Genomic DNA, 15,757 nt, shown 5'->3' with positions numbered 1-15,757 from the left:
TGGGCTCCCCACTCCCCTGGGAGGACAAGCTGGCACTGGTCTGGTTCCAGTTGCTGGAGCTGCTGGGGGAGAATGAGGTATTTTTCATCCTCCAACATCTGGAGTCTGCCCTGCCAGGAGGAGTCCACCTGGTACCTCCCCCCACCACCACCATCTTTTCTTTGCTCCCCTCTCACACTAGCCTCTTTCCTCAGAGTTTCCAGGAGCCGGTTTCAGTTTTCTGGCACGGAGCTTCTTTAGGTGGCATTCGGGGAGGTTTTCAAACTCCAGCCTGCCTTGTCTGCCAACCTGGAAACCTCCTATGTTTCATGTGACATTTTGGCCTCTAACATTTCCAACCACAAAATATGTGCTTGAATCGCAACCTCTGCCTTGGTAGAGATTTTACTGTGAGGTTCTTTTCCTGAATAGAACCTCTTCCCTTCCTCCTCCTTTTCCAGATTCGAAAATGCCTAGGTGGGTTGTATCTTGTAAGCAAACTCATGCAGGCATAACTGGCCCATTAATGTATGTGACCTAATTGTACCCGGCAGTAGATATTTCTTAAACTCTTACTCGACTCATATTTCATATAGTATATAATTTTCTATAGCATATAATTCAAGCGTTAGACGAAATTTAATACAACTGAATCAAGAGACCACCCTCTATTCTTGCGGAGGTCCAGTTCTCTCCCTAATATTCCAAGGGACTTTTTTGTTGTCAGCATGCCTCTCACCTGGAGTTTGGATATCTATAGGCGTACAGATTTCACATGTATCTCACAATTATGGCAGGTCTCTTCCCTTCTCCTCTCCTGATAAGGAACTTGGCCCCATTTATAGCTTTATAAAAATCAATATATAGTTCCATGGTTCATTCTGTCCCCTCTTTCAAGTCTTTATCCAAATGTCAACCTCACCAGATCATTCTGTGACCATCCTCATCAAAATAATCCTCAGGTCCTCCTCCCCCACTTTCCCTTCTCCTGCTCTATTTTTTTTTCCATAACACCATCTTCTTCTGGCAAATTATATATTTGACATATGTATTGCATTTATTGACTGCCTTCCTCAACTAGATTATAAACTCCATTTGGGCAGGGGTTTTTTGTCAGTATAATTCACTGCTGAGTCTCCAGCACCTAGAACAGTGACTGGAACAATAAAGATGCTAAAATAAATCTTAGTTGAGTGGATAAACTGCCATGAGGCATTGGCAGCCTGGCAGATGGGCTGAAAGTGTGGCATGACGGGCTTGTCTCTGTCCCTGCTACCTACAGAGCATCCTGGACCAGCAGCAGCAGCAGCAGCATGGTTTAGGAGTTTGTCAGCAAGGCTAAGTCCCAGGCTTCATGCCAGCCCTGCTGAATCAGAATCTGCACTTAAATGATAGCCCCGGATGATTCACATGCACATGAAAGTTTGAAAAGCACCAGTCTGCATCACAATAATGCAAACAACTGAAACTTGGATCTTACACAGCTGTGTTCTTAAAAGATTTCCTCATACGCAAGAAATAGGTAGCAGTAGGGCTCTGGGGAGGGAACCAGGTTGCCTGGGGAATGAGGATGGGTAGGAAGAAACTATTCCCTAGGAATCATTTTATGCTTTTTGCATGCAATTAGTAGCTATTTAAAAGTGAGTAAATTGATTACTTGTAAGAAAGAGTACATAATTAAAGGCCTTCTGCTCCTTCTCCATGGGATGTTTCTCCTTGGCCACCTTTCTCTGTAGACTCTTCTTTCTGCTTACCATCCCCCACCCTGACTCCCTCTCTAGATCAGTATAAAAAAGAGGCTTCTACTGCTACCCACTTAGCAAGCAGAAAGGACTACAGAAGGTTTGGGTTTTAAAGAACAAGTTCCTTGCTCCTTTAGATTCATGTAAGGAAGAAAGAATCAGAAATTAAAGGCAACTGAAAACTCCATGATCAAACAAACACAGATGTAAGTGAGAAATGCAGTGTGGATGCTTCACACTCTCACATATAACACATTTTAGATGGGTGTGTGTGTGTTTGCACACACATGCATTCACATGCCAACACTCCCCAAAACCACCTGAAAAGACACAAGCTTGCCCCTGCTTCCCTCTCACTTTCTTTCATCTCCTCTCAGAGTGAGAGCTAGTCAGGACCCAAGTCTCTAGAGTAAACACCAGGGTTACCCAGGCCCACCAGGAAGAGCAGCAGTAGCAGGTAGCTCCCAGGGTGCCCTTGCCACCAGAATAGAAAGTCACAGTCTTCCTGAGCCAGTCTCATGCATTGCTTCAGCAGCCATGCCAGGCGTATCTGGTCCACCAGCCATTGAGCTGAAAGAACTTGTCCATGGCAGAGCCGTCTTCCTAGTACCTGTGCTGAATGGAGACAGCAGCCTCTGCCCCCATGTGAATGGAGAAAGACCCAATGGGGTGCTCATTAGCAGCTCCTCCTCCACTGTCACCTGCTACTTCCCCCATCCCCCTTCTTGTCCCACCATACAACTAGATAGTGAGGAGTCTCTGTCCCTGTGGTAGGATGAGGAACTCAGCCAGGCATGGGGGACTCCAAAAGAGGAAGAGGCTATGTCTCAGCCAAGGAGCCAGCCCAGCCAAGGCAGGAGAACAAGAAAACATGGTGAATGACTCCTCCCAAGGGACAGCTGGGGCCCTGGCCGGTCAAGAGACACCTCAATTGGCCAACCTCTGCTGCCCACATGAGGATGGGATAGACTTCTGTCCCACCCAGGACCCGTGAGCTGAGGAGCTGGACCCCACTCAGGGGCTCTAATCAGTTTGCTGAAGATCAAATCACTCAATGCCAACTTACCAAGTTCTCTGAGTTGGTGAGGACTTTTTCAAAATTTCCGGGGTTTTGCCTCCCCTAGCATTTTAAATGCAAAGGATCAGACTTCCCTTAAATGCAATCTCCTGGTTTCCCTATTTGAGCACCTTGTATTCCAGCTCCAGAGGTCATCATGCAAATACTCTCCACTGGGTCAAGGACAGCCATCACTTACTTCACAAGTGGGGACAGACGTGCTGTGCTGCAGGGACAGGACCCAGAGAGGAGGCAGGGCAAACTAAAACTTAGAAAAATACCCAGTGATTTTCCTCCCTCCCAGGGATTTTTAAAGAATTGGAGTGGTTGGGATTCTTTCTTGCTGGCAGGTGACCTTATCTTTCTTACTCACACATTTGTGTCTTACCATCATTGTTCACAATGACTTACTTCTGTAATGAGGAAGAGCAACCTGGCAACTCCTTTTGTCCATGAATGCATATATCAAAGGCCAACACTGTTATAAGGGGGTGGCTCCATTCTCAGAGCGTAATCATCACACAATCCCTAAGAATTCCTCCCCCGTTTGTTGTGTTCTTTTTTTTTTAATTTTTATTTATTTATAATAGGCACACACACAGAGAGAGAGAGAGAGAGAGAGAGAGAGAGAGGTAGAGACACAGGCAGAGGGAGAAGCAGGCTCCATGCACTGGGAGCCCGACGTGGGATTCGATCCCAGGTCTCCAGGATCACGCCCTGGGTCAAAGGCAGGTGCCAAACCGCTGCGCCACCCAGGGATCCCCCCTGTTGTGTTCTTTTTTAATTGAATTCTAACTGCACATGATATTATATCACCTTCAGGTGTACAATACTTCTGTCGTCTTTAGCGATGTATTTCCAGTATTCCATACACATTCTTTTTGCTTTTGTCCTTCCCAATTGTCTCTGACTACCTAGAATATGATGAGCTAAAATGTGTCCTTTGCAGACCACCTCCACATGCCCACTTTATTCCTTCATGAAACCTCCCCCTCTGCTACTTCCGTTGTGTCAGAAGAGTCACATTTTTTCTATTTCCCATTATTTTTTGTAAAAAAGAGGTGGAATGCAAATGCAATAAAACAGTTGTTCTGAAACTTTTTTGAAGGCAACCAGTTCTTCTCTGGAATGCAGGTTTTTGCAGAAGTGGCGCCCAAACAGAAGGAGAGTAGGGTCTGGACTCCCTACTCCCAGGAGGCACCTGGGCTGCCCTGCCCTCCCAGCCCCACTGCTCCCTGTGCCCAGAGGGAGGTGCCTTCACACGCCCACTGGCAGGGTTTGAAAACCACGTTCCTAAGCCATCACCATCAAGTATTCAAATACCTGCACAGACACTGCTTGGAGGCTTGGCCCAATTGAGGACCAATGGGTGGCTGCCAGCAGCGCCACCATGCGATAGCTCCAAGTGGCTGTTCCTCACCTGACACGGGAATCTGGATGTGATGCATGAAAGCCGGCAAATGATGTCACTGCAGCCCTCATAAGCCACCATTCACAAGTCAAAAGTGGCAAAGTGGAAGGCTATACATGAAGGAGCCTTCTCCTCACAAAAACAGATATGTCAGAGCCACCTCCATTCCTCCTCAGGCCAGAGAGAGCCCCTGTGTACTACCTCCCATCTCTTTTTAGCCCTGAGGCCCTGTCAAACCCTTTGCCAAGTAGAAGGCCTGACTGACGCAGTTAGAGATCAAACTTTAAATCCCACCAGCAACTGTTCTGAAACACTGACCTACTCTACCCAGGAAAATGGGCTTCTACTCAGGTGGTAGTGGTAGAAAGGAAAGGGCCCTCTGAGTCTGTGCATTCGCCTAGAGGGGAATGGCTGGGGTGCCCTCTTGAGGTCTCTGCAGGTCAGGGCTTCCAGTCTGTCGGCCGAGCTCCTCCTCGCTGTGCCGGCTGGACTTCCGTGGTCACCACCACGCCACCTCCCTGGGGCTCGGCATGGCCTTGGGGACTAGCCAGCCACAGTGGGAATGCGGGCTATGATGGGAGAGCTGTTTCAGGGACTGTTGTCTGAGGAGAACACTGCTCCGCCTGGGCACTCGGCTGACATCCCCTGACCCTGCTCTGAAGCCCTAATGGGTCCCATCCCATGGGGCAGGATCCCTGGGGCAAGACCGTTGAGCCACCCTGTGGATGCTCATTGGCTCTGCCCTTCCTCCCGTCTTGTGAGCATCAGTACCAAACTCATGTTAAATTGAAGGATCAAAATTTTCTTTTCAACCCTTCTTCCCTCGAAACTCCCTCGCCAGGGAGGACAATATCATCAGCACAGGCATTTCTGGGCCACATCCTCCATCTCACCACACCTGGCCCTGTACTTTGTTCCCTGTGTTTCACCCCATGCCAACCCTGCTGCTGTCTTCCCTATCTGACCTTCACGATCCCCCTGGCTGACAACCAGGGCTCTGGGCCAAGTCCAGTTTCCCTCATCCTATCCTCCCTTCATCTCCAGCCAGCCTTCCCTACTCCCCCTGGCCATTCAGCAGCATATCACATCATTGAAACCCTTGGCCACACTCTTCCTCAGACTTCTCCCTGCCTTCCCTTTCAAACCAGCTCCTGGAATCCTACCCCAGTCAGAGTGCCTTTCTGACTAATGTGTGCCAGGCACAGAGCTATGGGAGTCACATGTTCTGATCAAATCTTGTGAGGGAAATACTAGTTTTACAGAAAGGAAACAGAGACTCCTGAAGGTTAAATACCTCAGCTAGTTAACAGTGGAACTGGAGCTTCCAGGGGCCAAGACAATAATTTCTTAAGCACGCATGGCATGCTTCACCCTAAACAAGAAGGCTATGATTGCCCTTTCCTGGTACTCGACTAGGTCATAAAATTCCATATTCACTTAATCCCATACTGTTTATACAGAAGATAGATCTGCAGGTACATATATTGCTAGCTTGCTATCCTGCCACTCTTTTCCCTCATGCCCCTGAGCTCTGGGCATGCTCAGTTGCTGCTGGCAGGAAGGGGGGTGGGGTGTAGGGAGAGGTCCTATCTTATGCCATACATCACTTGGTCCCAAGATAAGCTCAGCCAAGAACTGGGCAAGGGCCAAGTCCACTCTGATCCAGATTTGCCCCCAGAACTGGTCCAGAACACAATTCATTTCCAGAAAAGAATAACAGAGATGTGGTTGCCTCACTTGAGACAGAAGAAGATAAGAGGCTGGGGGCACTTTTGTTTCTCTCTTTGGAACCACTTCAAACACGGAGTCAGCAGAATGCCAGCCATGCATAGGCCAGTGGAAACCACACTTGCTTCGTCCTGCCTGAGTTCTTCAGGCTCTGGCCCATCTCAGGGACAGTCTCAGGCCCCACTGCGGAATCCCAGAAGAAAACAACAACCGTGCTGCCCCCTCCCTCTCCTGGTCTTTGCATGCTCCCCAAGGCTCAGAGAGAAAAGGCCCTAGAGCCAGGGCTCCACTCTCAGACCTTCTCCACTGGGGCCCACTCAGGTCCCTGGTCACAAAGACAACTTTTAGCACCGAGACTGAAAAAAAAAAAGTTTTAATAAATACAAAAATCTCCAATAATGACTCTGCTCAGCTCAGGGGCAGCAGGAGTGAAGTGGGGGGGACCCTTGGTGCTGAGTGAGGATAAATTAAAAATCCCAACAAGCCAGTGACATTATGTACAGAAAGAAAGGGGTTGGGCTTCCAGGGCAGAGGCTGGAGGGTGACGGGGCAGGAGCCGGAGTGGCCATGGCCTTGGTCTGCCCTGGCTGCCCCTTCCCCTTGTGGAGTTGTGGTTCCCAGAGGTAGTGGGGGAAGGGAGAAGAGGCAGAAAAGAGGAGCCAAAGGCACTGGGTTTCCCACAGGAGAATGCAGGGTCCTTGGCGCCACTCCTTCCCCCAGCCCAGGCCCCATCCTCTTGGTCATGTGGTCTTCTGGAGGCTCCCTAGGAGCCTTCAGCTTCTTTCTCCAGCTCTGGAACTGTCCTGGTCTCTGGGGCTGCTGGAGGCAGAAGGGAGTCAATTTTGGAGCCACGTGACCTTAGTCTAGCTGCCTAACTCCTCTGAGCTTCAGAAATCTCATTTGTAAAGCAAAAGCAATCGGTACCAAGTCTACAAGGCTGCTATGTGGTGGAATGGAATGGCACTCGTGAAGCAGATGGCATGGCTCCTGGCAGGCAGCGGGTGCTGCCTTCCCTCCCCAGGCACCCACCGACAGCCCCCTCACTTACCCCGCCGAGATGCACAGTGGGAGCAGCAGCGACTCTCCTTCCCTGGGCCGCAGGACAGTGGCAGTGAACAGTCATCCCGCTCACAGTGGGGCACTCCTGCCTGGTGCAGGACAGAGCAGATTTTGAGGGTACCCACAGGCACAGGGACACAGCAGTCTTCAGCCCCTTCAGGGAAGCCCTCTCCCAGGAGCCTGCCCTCCCTGGAAAGGTCTCCCCATTCTGGGCCAGGCCCCCAATACCCACCTCACACAAAGCACACTCCCCACTTACCCCGCATCTGCAGGTGATACAGCTCATCTCCCCAAAGGGAGGCACCGAGGGGTGCCAGCTCTGGCTCTCTGGGAACCACTGCCCTGCAAAACGGCAGCCCCGGGGCCCATCGGCCTGCATGGGGTCCCCCAACTGGGGGTGGGCTCCTGACCCCACTGTTGGGGTGGGGGGGGGAGGGAGGAAGAGTTCAGCAGATGTGAGTCCTGTGAGGGACACCAGGGTTTTGTCTTTGAATCTCCAACACCTAGCAGTTTCTGCCACTTAGTAGGTGACACGTTTAGATGAGAGGATGGATGGACGGGTGGACGGACGGACGGATGGGTGGATGAATAGTTGGATGGTTGGATTGAAGTAAGGCAGGGAGAGAGGGGGGATAGATGGAAAGGGCAGAAACTGGAACCCATTATAGCCCTCTAATAAATACATGCACCTTCTTTCCAAATGCAGGCTAGGCACGGAACGATGCTCAGTGAACGCTGAATGAACTGAGAATTCCCTTCCGTCCACCCTCACCACACATCCCCTCACCCAGGACAAGGCAATGGGGCACCTCATCTGCCCCAAGAAGCCTCAGTGCCCACCCCCCTCACCTGGACACTGTTTGCAGCAGTCGGTGGGGTTGGCACGGATGGGCTGGGCACAGGCCAGCCGAGGACAGTGCACCTTCTCACAGTGCACCTCTCCAGTGCCCCCCTGCAGGGATCCATTGAAGGAGGGTGTCAGAAAGGAAGGGGAGCCTCCTGCAACCTCCCTTTCCTTTTCCATCCCTCAAATGTCATATTTCAATGACCTTTCACTCAGAGGCCCTGGACTGGTGCTTTATATACCTGAACTCAAATGCTCATGGTAGCCCTGCAATGTAGATGCACTCCTATCTGCTTATAGGAGTGGAAAGGGAAGTTCGGGGAGCAACAGAAAATGCCAGGGCTATATGGAGCGAGTCAGCGAGCAAAGCCAGAAATCACACCCACGTCAGCCCTTCCCTTTTCCTGCAGGAAGCTGACTCTCAAAGCTCAAAGGACTTTTCACAGTGTTCTCATCCTTGAGCCTTCCGCACCAAGGCTGGGCTCTCCTCTTCTGGCAGCCCCCTCCCCATTTCTGCGGACCCTGCTGGGTTATGGTACCAGAGAGGATTGGGCAGCCATACCTTGCAGGTGCAGACAGCACACTTAATTAAGCCAAATGGGGGCACGACGGGGTGCCACCGGGTACCCGCTGCCCGCCAGCTCCGGTCACCATCAAAATAGCAGCCTGGGGGGTGGGGGGGACAGTGCCCAGCTGCCATGAGTACTGAGCTCATTGGCTGGGCCCACAATCAGGGCTGGAGTCTCAGGACAACCCCACACTAGTTTAACCCCAGGGCCCATTTGTGGACCAGTGACTCAAATGAAGCCTAACATGTCATTCGGAATCTGTGCCCCTCAGCCTCCCTCTCCCCTCTCCCCATATATAGTCTCACCCTTTTGTTCCTTTCCTGGTCCCACCCAACAGCTCCCCTGGATTCCCCACCCTTGCTCGCAGACTTCCAGCTCACCCTCTCCAGGGTCTCTGGTCCGTGACAGCCCTGGCAGGTCTCTGACATCTTGTTTCTCTGTGGACCCAAAGAAAGAGTGAAGGCAGAGGAAGACCACCCCCCTTCCCTCCCTAGAGACTTCATGCTACACGGTGGACCTTCCACTACACCCTGTACTCAGGCAGGACCCTCACCTGGGCACACAGGGCAGCACTGGTCCGGTGCCTGCACGGGGGTGGGACAGCTGGGTGGCGGGCACACCACCGGATCACAAATCACCGTGCGCTTCTGCAAAGAGAGGTGGGGGCTGGGGGGTTGACTGGGACCCTTGCCCCAAACCCAGACTTCAGTGCGCCCTTCCACCAGCAGAGCCCTACCTGGCAGGTGCAGAGCGAACAGAGCGGGTCATAGTTAGGCGCCCAGCGGGCCCCATGGGGGCGCTGCTGCCCCTCGAAGAAGCAGGTGTTGGGGTCTCGGGGCCGCCCGGGGCCGCCGGGTTTGGCGGGGGCGGGGGCGGGGGCGTCGGGGCCGAGCACAGCGGGCACCGCAGGCAGCGCAGCGGCCGCTGCATCCGGAGACCCGGGCGTCCACGCTCCCTCGGCCCCCGCCGCCGCCAGGCGCAGGCCGCCCACCTCGCACTGGTTGGCGATGTGCACCTGGGAGGAGAGGCGGGTTGAGGCAGCGCCCGGGCTCCCCCTTGCGTCTCCACCAGCCACGGCCAGCCCGCCTGCCGGAAACACCTCGACCTCTGAGCACCCCCACACCGGGGAAGATGCTAATAGCAGCAGCAATCACCCCCAACAACCAGTGACAGGATGCTCTGCTGCCAGCCTGGTCATGAACCTTCTCTGGCCTCATGCTCCCAACCAGCCAGGGAATGTGATACTACCACTCCCAAGGCTCAGAGAGAGCGAGTGACTCGGGCAAGAGCACCCAGCCCGACTCTGAACCACCCCCAGCGGGCCACACCGCCTGCCTACCTGCCCGCGGAGCTCCCCTTGGGGGCTCCCCTTGGTGGTGATCAGGAGGGAGGCAGTGCCCTGTGCCAGGTGCCGCAGCAGCTCTGGCTCCAGGTCCTTGACCACGCCCTGGGCCTGTATGAGACAGGATAAGGGGTTGAAACAAGGCGTTCTAGGGCTGTGCCCACCATTCTCAATTCACAGCCGAGAAACTGAGACATGGGAAGGTTAAATAAAGTCTTCAGGGAATTGAAGCCCACTAGCCGTGGTGTCAGGTCTCTCTGACTTCCGAGTCTGGTAGCCCACCCCATCTGAGGAGGCTTGCTTCATCCCACCCACTCCTCTGTAGGTCTAGGACATCACATACTATCCAAGAGAGCCCGTCAGACAGGAATGCAGGAAAGGAGGATGGATACTAGGAGGCTGGGTCAGATTCATAGCCAGGTGGCCTGACTCCCGAGCCCGTGTCAGCTGTGCCGTGCCAGGCTACCGGCTCTCTGCTTCCCCCACCACAGGCCTGCACAGCTCTTCATGCTAACAAGCAGATCTTTCCCAAGCTGCCTCCACCAACACGTCCTCACCTCTGGGCCATAGAATCCCTTCAGCAGCCGCCGGGGCCCTGGCATCCCAGGAGGCCCGAGGAGGTGGGCAGTGACAGTGCCCTGTTCTGAGCCACCAAGCCCAGCCAGCAACACTTCATAATGCAGGTGACAGTGAGTGTCCAGGGAGAGCCAGGCATGTCCTGCTGCCTGGCTCTGCACAGGGGGTAACACCAAGGCTCCTGCCAGGGGCACGGGCAGTGCTGGATCCAGACAGAGGAGAGGCGACAGCTGAGGAGGTGGCCTAGAGCAGCCACTCCCTTCATCCCGGTATTCCCCATCTCCCCCAACACGCATTCCACAGACAGGCAGACACTGTCCATAGGCCCAGGCCTGGGGGGCAGCAAGTTTTAGACTCCTGTACCATGGAATCAGAGTCTCCCAGCAGGGCCAGGCTATACATCCCCAGATGGGTCCCCAGATGCCAACCTGGAGCTCAGGCACAGAGAAAGACACACCAGGCCCTGGCCCCCTGGCCCCATTCCTCCCATGCTTGAGTCACAGATTAGAGGACACCGGAGTGCAGGCAACCCCCCGGGGCACTCACTATCATGGCGTGCACTGTGTCCACTGTACGGCAGGGCAGCCACATGCCCCCGCAGTTCTCCATCTGGAAAGTCCTTGGTGCCCACGTTCAGGAACAGCTCATTCTGCAGCAGCATGTGAGCCCCTCGGGCACCCAGTTCAGGGCAGACACCCACAGCCTAGGGAGGGGAGGGCAGGGAAGGATGAGCCCTGGCTGCAGCCTGCTAGATTCCAGTTGAACCCTCCTCTGCTTTCCCACAAGCTCAAGATTCTGAATGCCTTTCCATGCTTTGTGCACTCATTACGCCCAAAGCACACATGCATAACTGAGCAAGAACCTCACAAGCCCAGGTCAAGTCCCTCCTCTGCCACTTCCTACCTATGTAACAGTCTTAACCTCTCTGATCCTTCACTTCATCATCTATAAAATGGGAACCATGGGGCGCCTGGGTGGCTCAGTGGTTGAGCATCTGCCTTTGCCTTGGGTCGTGATCCCCGGGTCCTGGGATGAAATCCCACATCAGGCTCCCTGGAGGGAACCTGCTTCTTCCTTTGCCTATGTCTCTGCTTCTCTCTGTGTGTCTCTCATGAATAAATAAATAAAATATTTAAAAAAAAACAGAAACCATGAAGGCCAAAAATAATATGAGAAAGGCAATCGGTACAGTATGTAGCACATAGAAAGGCTCAGTAAGTGGCACTTGTTGCTGACACATTTATAGTTATGTGGTCTCCCTGTTCAACTCCCTCCTCCATTTGATGTACGGTTGCTGAGGACAGGGGCACATCTGCTTTTCTTCGTATTCCAGTCCCTAGCCTGAGGCTCACCAAAAATGTGTCCAGGAAATCAATGTGCCAGTGAAAGAACCTGGTAGTGAGTGAATGATTCTCAACAGCTCTGCTTGTCCAACGTGGCTTTCCACACCCCTGCATTGTTATTAGCTCTGGTGCACGGGCCCTGGGGCCTGGCTCTGCCTGAAGCACTCACCATGTGTCCTCCCGGCTGGAGTCCAGCCATGTGGCACAGGACAGTACGCTGGTGTCTCCTCTGAGGCTTGGTCTCCAGCGTCATGGCCACCACCTCACTGCCTGTACCTACCACTTGCACCTGGTGGGCAGGGTTGGAGAGGGCAAATTGGAGTGATAGAGAAGGCCTGAGGCCTGAACCCTGCAGGCCAAAGCCCCACCCTATCCTGCTGCCCTCTCCCTTCTTCAGCCCCTGACTCTTACCTGGTAGATCAGGGAGCCATTTCCTAGCAGTGTGAGGCTGGCTGAGCCGGCTGCACCCGTCTGAACTGGAACCAGGGCATCAGCCCCACAAAGGACACTTTGCAGGACTGCAGAGGGACAGAAAGGTGGCAGTGGACTTGCCTCACAGCCATTCATACCCCAGGCCCCCAGGATTCCTCCCATACCCACCCTGGCCACTTGTCTGTGCCTCTCGGTTGTGTGTGCCCAGGGTGCCAGGCCCCACCCTGCCTCACCATCACAGCTCTGCCTGGCAGCAATGTGTCCACTGATGCGCAGCCCTGGCCCACCTGCCCTCTCTAGGGCCATCTGTAGCTCCCCCAGCACCAGCCAGTCCATCTCCTGGGCTGTCAGGTTGGGCAGGACCTCAGCAAAGCCTGGCTCCTGGAGACAGAGCAAGGTATGGTGGGTGCAGCAAGAGGCCAGAGCAGGGGGCAGCAAGAGCCAGCCCCTCACTCACCTGGACTGAGGCATTGGCCTGCAGCTCTCGCAGTAGCTGACCCTGGTGTAGAATCTGGAGTCGCAAGGGAACCTGGGTTGGTCCTGCAATGGCCACACATGTGGATGCCTCAGAGAGAGGTGCTCTCCTTACTTTCCTCACACCTGCCCCATCCCACTTACCCCCACTCCTGGATTCCAGCAGTCCACGGAAGAGCAACAAAAAATGCAAGGAGTCCTCTGTGTCACTGAGAGTGAGTAGGGCAATGCCCCCCATGCCAGGCTGGGGGGGGCCTTCTAGGGTCAGGATGGCACTGAAGGTCTCTGGGGGAGGGAGGACCAGGAGAGCCCATCAGAAAGTCCCCTCCTCAGCCCACTCCATTCCTGGGGATAGAGAAGACTCAGAACTTCACACCCAGGGACCCATGTGCTCCCCTCACCTGCAGCCAGGGCCCGGTGTCGGATGAGAGGCCCCCAGACCTCCCCTGAAGGGTGAGTGGGTGTCACAAGTGCCACGTGCAGCTGTTCAGCCCTAAGGAGCCGCAGAGACAACCGAGGCACTGCCCGCCACACCCCACAGACCTGGAGCAGAGAGACAGGAAGGCCCTACTTAGACAGCATGCAACATGGGCCAGCAGGGAGGCCCAGCTGTGGTGAGGAAGGACTATGGGAAGGGGCCCCCAAGCCCTCCTAGGAAGCTCAAGAAGGGGCCTTGGAACCAGATGCTGGGGTCCAAATCCTGGCTCAACCACTTACTAGCTGTGTGACCTTGAGCAAATCACATTCTGCTACTGAGCCTCAGTTCCCTCATCTGTAAAACGGGCATCATAATGTCAGTGCCTTCCTCTCACTGGGCTGTTGTGAGGACCAAAGGAAGCAATGCAGAACACACTCTCAGTACAATGCCCAGACCGGATAAGCACTCATAAATGGCATCATCTCACCAGGCCATCTTGAGTGGGGGCTGCAGGGTGTTCAAACAGGACGCTGCCAGCAGAGTCTGAGAAGCGGATTCGAGTAGGGCGGTCCAGCCTGGGAATGAAGGTCGTGTGAGCATGGGCTCTGAGCCTAGTCCAGGAGCAGCTCCATCAGCCTCTCCCGACTCTCCTTCCCCAGTCCCCAGCTGACCCCTCCTCCCACCTTCCCCTTTCTCACAGCCTGTAGGAGATGGAGAAACGCAAGCTAGAGCGCAGCAGAGAGACTCGGGCCCGAGCCACGGCCTGCGACCTCGGCCCCGTCAGCAGCGCCACGAAGTCTGCGAGGAAAAGATGTCCCGAGTACCGTCACCCACTGCAGCAGGCAGCCCGGGCCGCAACCACGAATCCAGCTGCTGCCTGGCCCCTGCCTACCCGTGTAGCCATCTCCACGTGACCGATCCTCGGAGCCCGGCTCCCCGCGGTCACTGTAGCTGCGGTGCTCTGGGTCCCGCGGATACTCGAAGGCCAGGCCCGTCGGCTGCCTCTCGGCACCGCTGCGCTCTAAGCCGGGCAAAAGGGAAACACGGGCTTCGGCTGGGCACCCGGAGAGCCAGCTGGCGGTTCCATCTGCTCCGTCCGCCCCAGCCGCGTGGCGCAGGACCAAGTATCACTGCCCTGCGGTCCTCCCCTCACTGCGAGCGGGTCTTACCCTGGGGGCAGGTCTGGCAGCAGTGTCCCGGCAGCTGACGCGGCTGCACGCAGGCCAGGGTTGGGCACTCGGGTTTGATGTTCTTGCAGCTGACCCTGCCCGGGCCCCTGGCGCGGCGACCCCACTGAGGCTGCTCGCGGGGAAGATGGGAAAAGCGAGTGAGTGCAAGACGCCAGTTGGTGGGACCCAGGGCGAGCAGGGGAGGGCCACAGGACCAGAGCGAGGTCATCCCATGGAGTGAGGACCGCTCTGCTTCTTACAAGCGGCGTGACCCTAGACAAACTACTTAACCTCTCTGGGCCTTAAGGTCCCTATCTGGAAAATGGGGACAGTAATAGTCTGTAATTAGTAGGATTATTCTAGGAGTGAAGTGAGAGACCAAGGAAACCGCTGGCAAAGAGCCTGACACATAGTGGGTGATCAATAACAGTCAACACCTGAGACTTGAAGGGGGCGCTTCCTCCCCACTTTCTCCGCCAGAAGAAAAATATATATCATAGACACAAATATATATATTTGTGTATATACCTGCAGGCTCGCTTCCTCCTCCTCAGCAGCGCCAGCCCACTCCGACATCCCGGACCCGAGCGCTCCCCCGCCCCCCAGGGCCCCGGCCAGATCCCCGGCAGTTGGATCCACTCACCGCCTCGCAGGCGCACAGCACGCAGCGCATCACCCCGAAGGGCTCCCCCAGGTCCGGGTGCCACGTCTCGTCCAAGGCATAGACCTTCCCGCCGAAGGAGCAGCCTGCGGGGACGGGCTTGGCTGGCGGCCGCTGTCCCACTCCCGCGGCGTGCCCGCCCTGGGCACCGCGGGCCGGGCCCTGGGTGCCCCCGCACGACGCGCCTCCCGACCCCGCCCGCCCCTCCGGGCCGCCCGCCGCGCCGAGCCACCTGCGCCCGGCGCCCCCTCCGGGCGGGCGCGGACTTGCCCCGAGCGGGACTCTCTGCCCGCGCGCCCCCCGGGGCGCCCACCTACCTGCCGCTCCGCGAATGGGCAGCGGCTCCTTCTCGGGCCGGATGGGCAGCGCCGGGGGCTCGGGGCCGGCGCCGGGGGCCGGCCGGCAGCCGAGCAGCAGCAGCCCGAGGAGCAGCAGCGGGGCCGGCGGGGCCGGGAGGCTCGGCATGACGCGAACGGGACAGCTGGGGAGGCGGGAGGGAGGAGGGAGCAGGAGAGGGAGGAGGGAGGTGGGAGGAGGGCCGGGCCGGGGGCGGTGCGGCGGGAGGGGGCCGGGGCCAGGGCCCGGGCAGTGCGGCGAGGGGCTCGTCGGGCGGCGGGAGTCGGCGCCGGGCCGGGCGGGGCGGGAGGAGCGGCCGGGAGGAGCGCGGGCGGGCGGGCGCTGACCCGGGCCGTACGCGGTTCTAGTGCCCTGGGCGCCGGCTCTGGCCCGTTTTATGCCCCGCGCCCGGCGCCCCGGCCGGGGGCCTCCTCCTCAGCAAACGGGGCGGCGGCGGCGGCTCGGCGAGGGGCCGGGCTGAGCCCGGGGGGTCCGGCCCAGCAGCAGCGGCCCGGATCGCGAGTGGGGGAGGGGAGGGAGGGGCTGGGACGGGGCAGGGGAGGAGGGAGGGGCTGGAGGGGAAGGGGGAGCCAAGGGGGTAGGGGGAGGGGAGGGAC

The 15,757-nt window shown here is 56.3% G+C and overlaps 1 protein-coding gene across 3 annotated transcripts; it reads right to left on the bottom strand.

Moving 5' to 3' along the window:
• Positions 1–6,293: 6,293 nt before the first annotated feature.
• CHRD (chordin) lies at positions 6,294–15,282 on the bottom strand. Of its 3 annotated transcripts, none has more exons than XM_055307659.1 (23): positions 15,122–15,282; positions 14,787–14,890; positions 14,144–14,273; positions 13,867–13,995; positions 13,673–13,772; positions 13,462–13,549; positions 12,958–13,099; positions 12,701–12,841; positions 12,540–12,622; positions 12,316–12,463; positions 12,062–12,168; positions 11,820–11,939; positions 10,854–11,010; positions 10,289–10,509; positions 9,729–9,842; positions 9,126–9,404; positions 8,943–9,036; positions 8,770–8,826; positions 8,383–8,486; positions 7,826–7,928; positions 7,236–7,390; positions 6,966–7,065; positions 6,294–6,736 (listed from the first exon to the last, which is right to left on the bottom strand). In XM_055307659.1, the coding sequence occupies exons 1-23, from the start codon at positions 15,267–15,269 to the stop codon at positions 6,681–6,683; spliced, it is 2,880 nt and encodes a 959-aa protein (XP_055163634.1). In that variant the 5' UTR covers positions 15,270–15,282; the 3' UTR covers positions 6,294–6,680. The 3 variants fall into 3 exon arrangements, with proteins under 3 accessions (XP_055163634.1, XP_055163635.1, XP_055163636.1); XM_055307660.1 differs by having other exon boundaries at positions 6,294–6,733; XM_055307661.1 differs by lacking the exons at positions 7,826–7,928; positions 8,383–8,486.
• Between the last annotated feature and the right edge of the window lie 475 nt (positions 15,283–15,757).

The sequence above is a fragment of the Nyctereutes procyonoides genome, unplaced genomic scaffold (assembly GCF_905146905.1).
Source record: "Nyctereutes procyonoides isolate TBG_1078 unplaced genomic scaffold, NYPRO_anot_genome, whole genome shotgun sequence".
In the NCBI taxonomy this organism is placed as follows: Eukaryota; Metazoa; Chordata; class Mammalia; order Carnivora; family Canidae; genus Nyctereutes; species Nyctereutes procyonoides.
This window is presented reverse-complemented; position numbering and strand designations above follow the sequence as displayed.

Bases quoted from the DNA above. Each gene is read 5' to 3' on its own strand.
- CHRD (XM_055307659.1), bottom strand. From the start codon at position 15,269: ATGCCGAGCCTCCCGGCCCCGCCGGCCCCGCTGCTGCTCCTCGGGCTG. The intron at 12,623-12,700 runs GTAAGTGGGATG...TGGCCATTGCAG, and splicing joins GCTGGAATCCAGGAGTGGGG to GACCAACCCAGGTTCCCTTG. The intron at 7,929-8,382 runs GTATGGCTGCCC...GGATCCCTGCAG, and splicing joins GTGCTGTCTGCACCTGCAAG to GGGGGCACTGGAGAGGTGCA.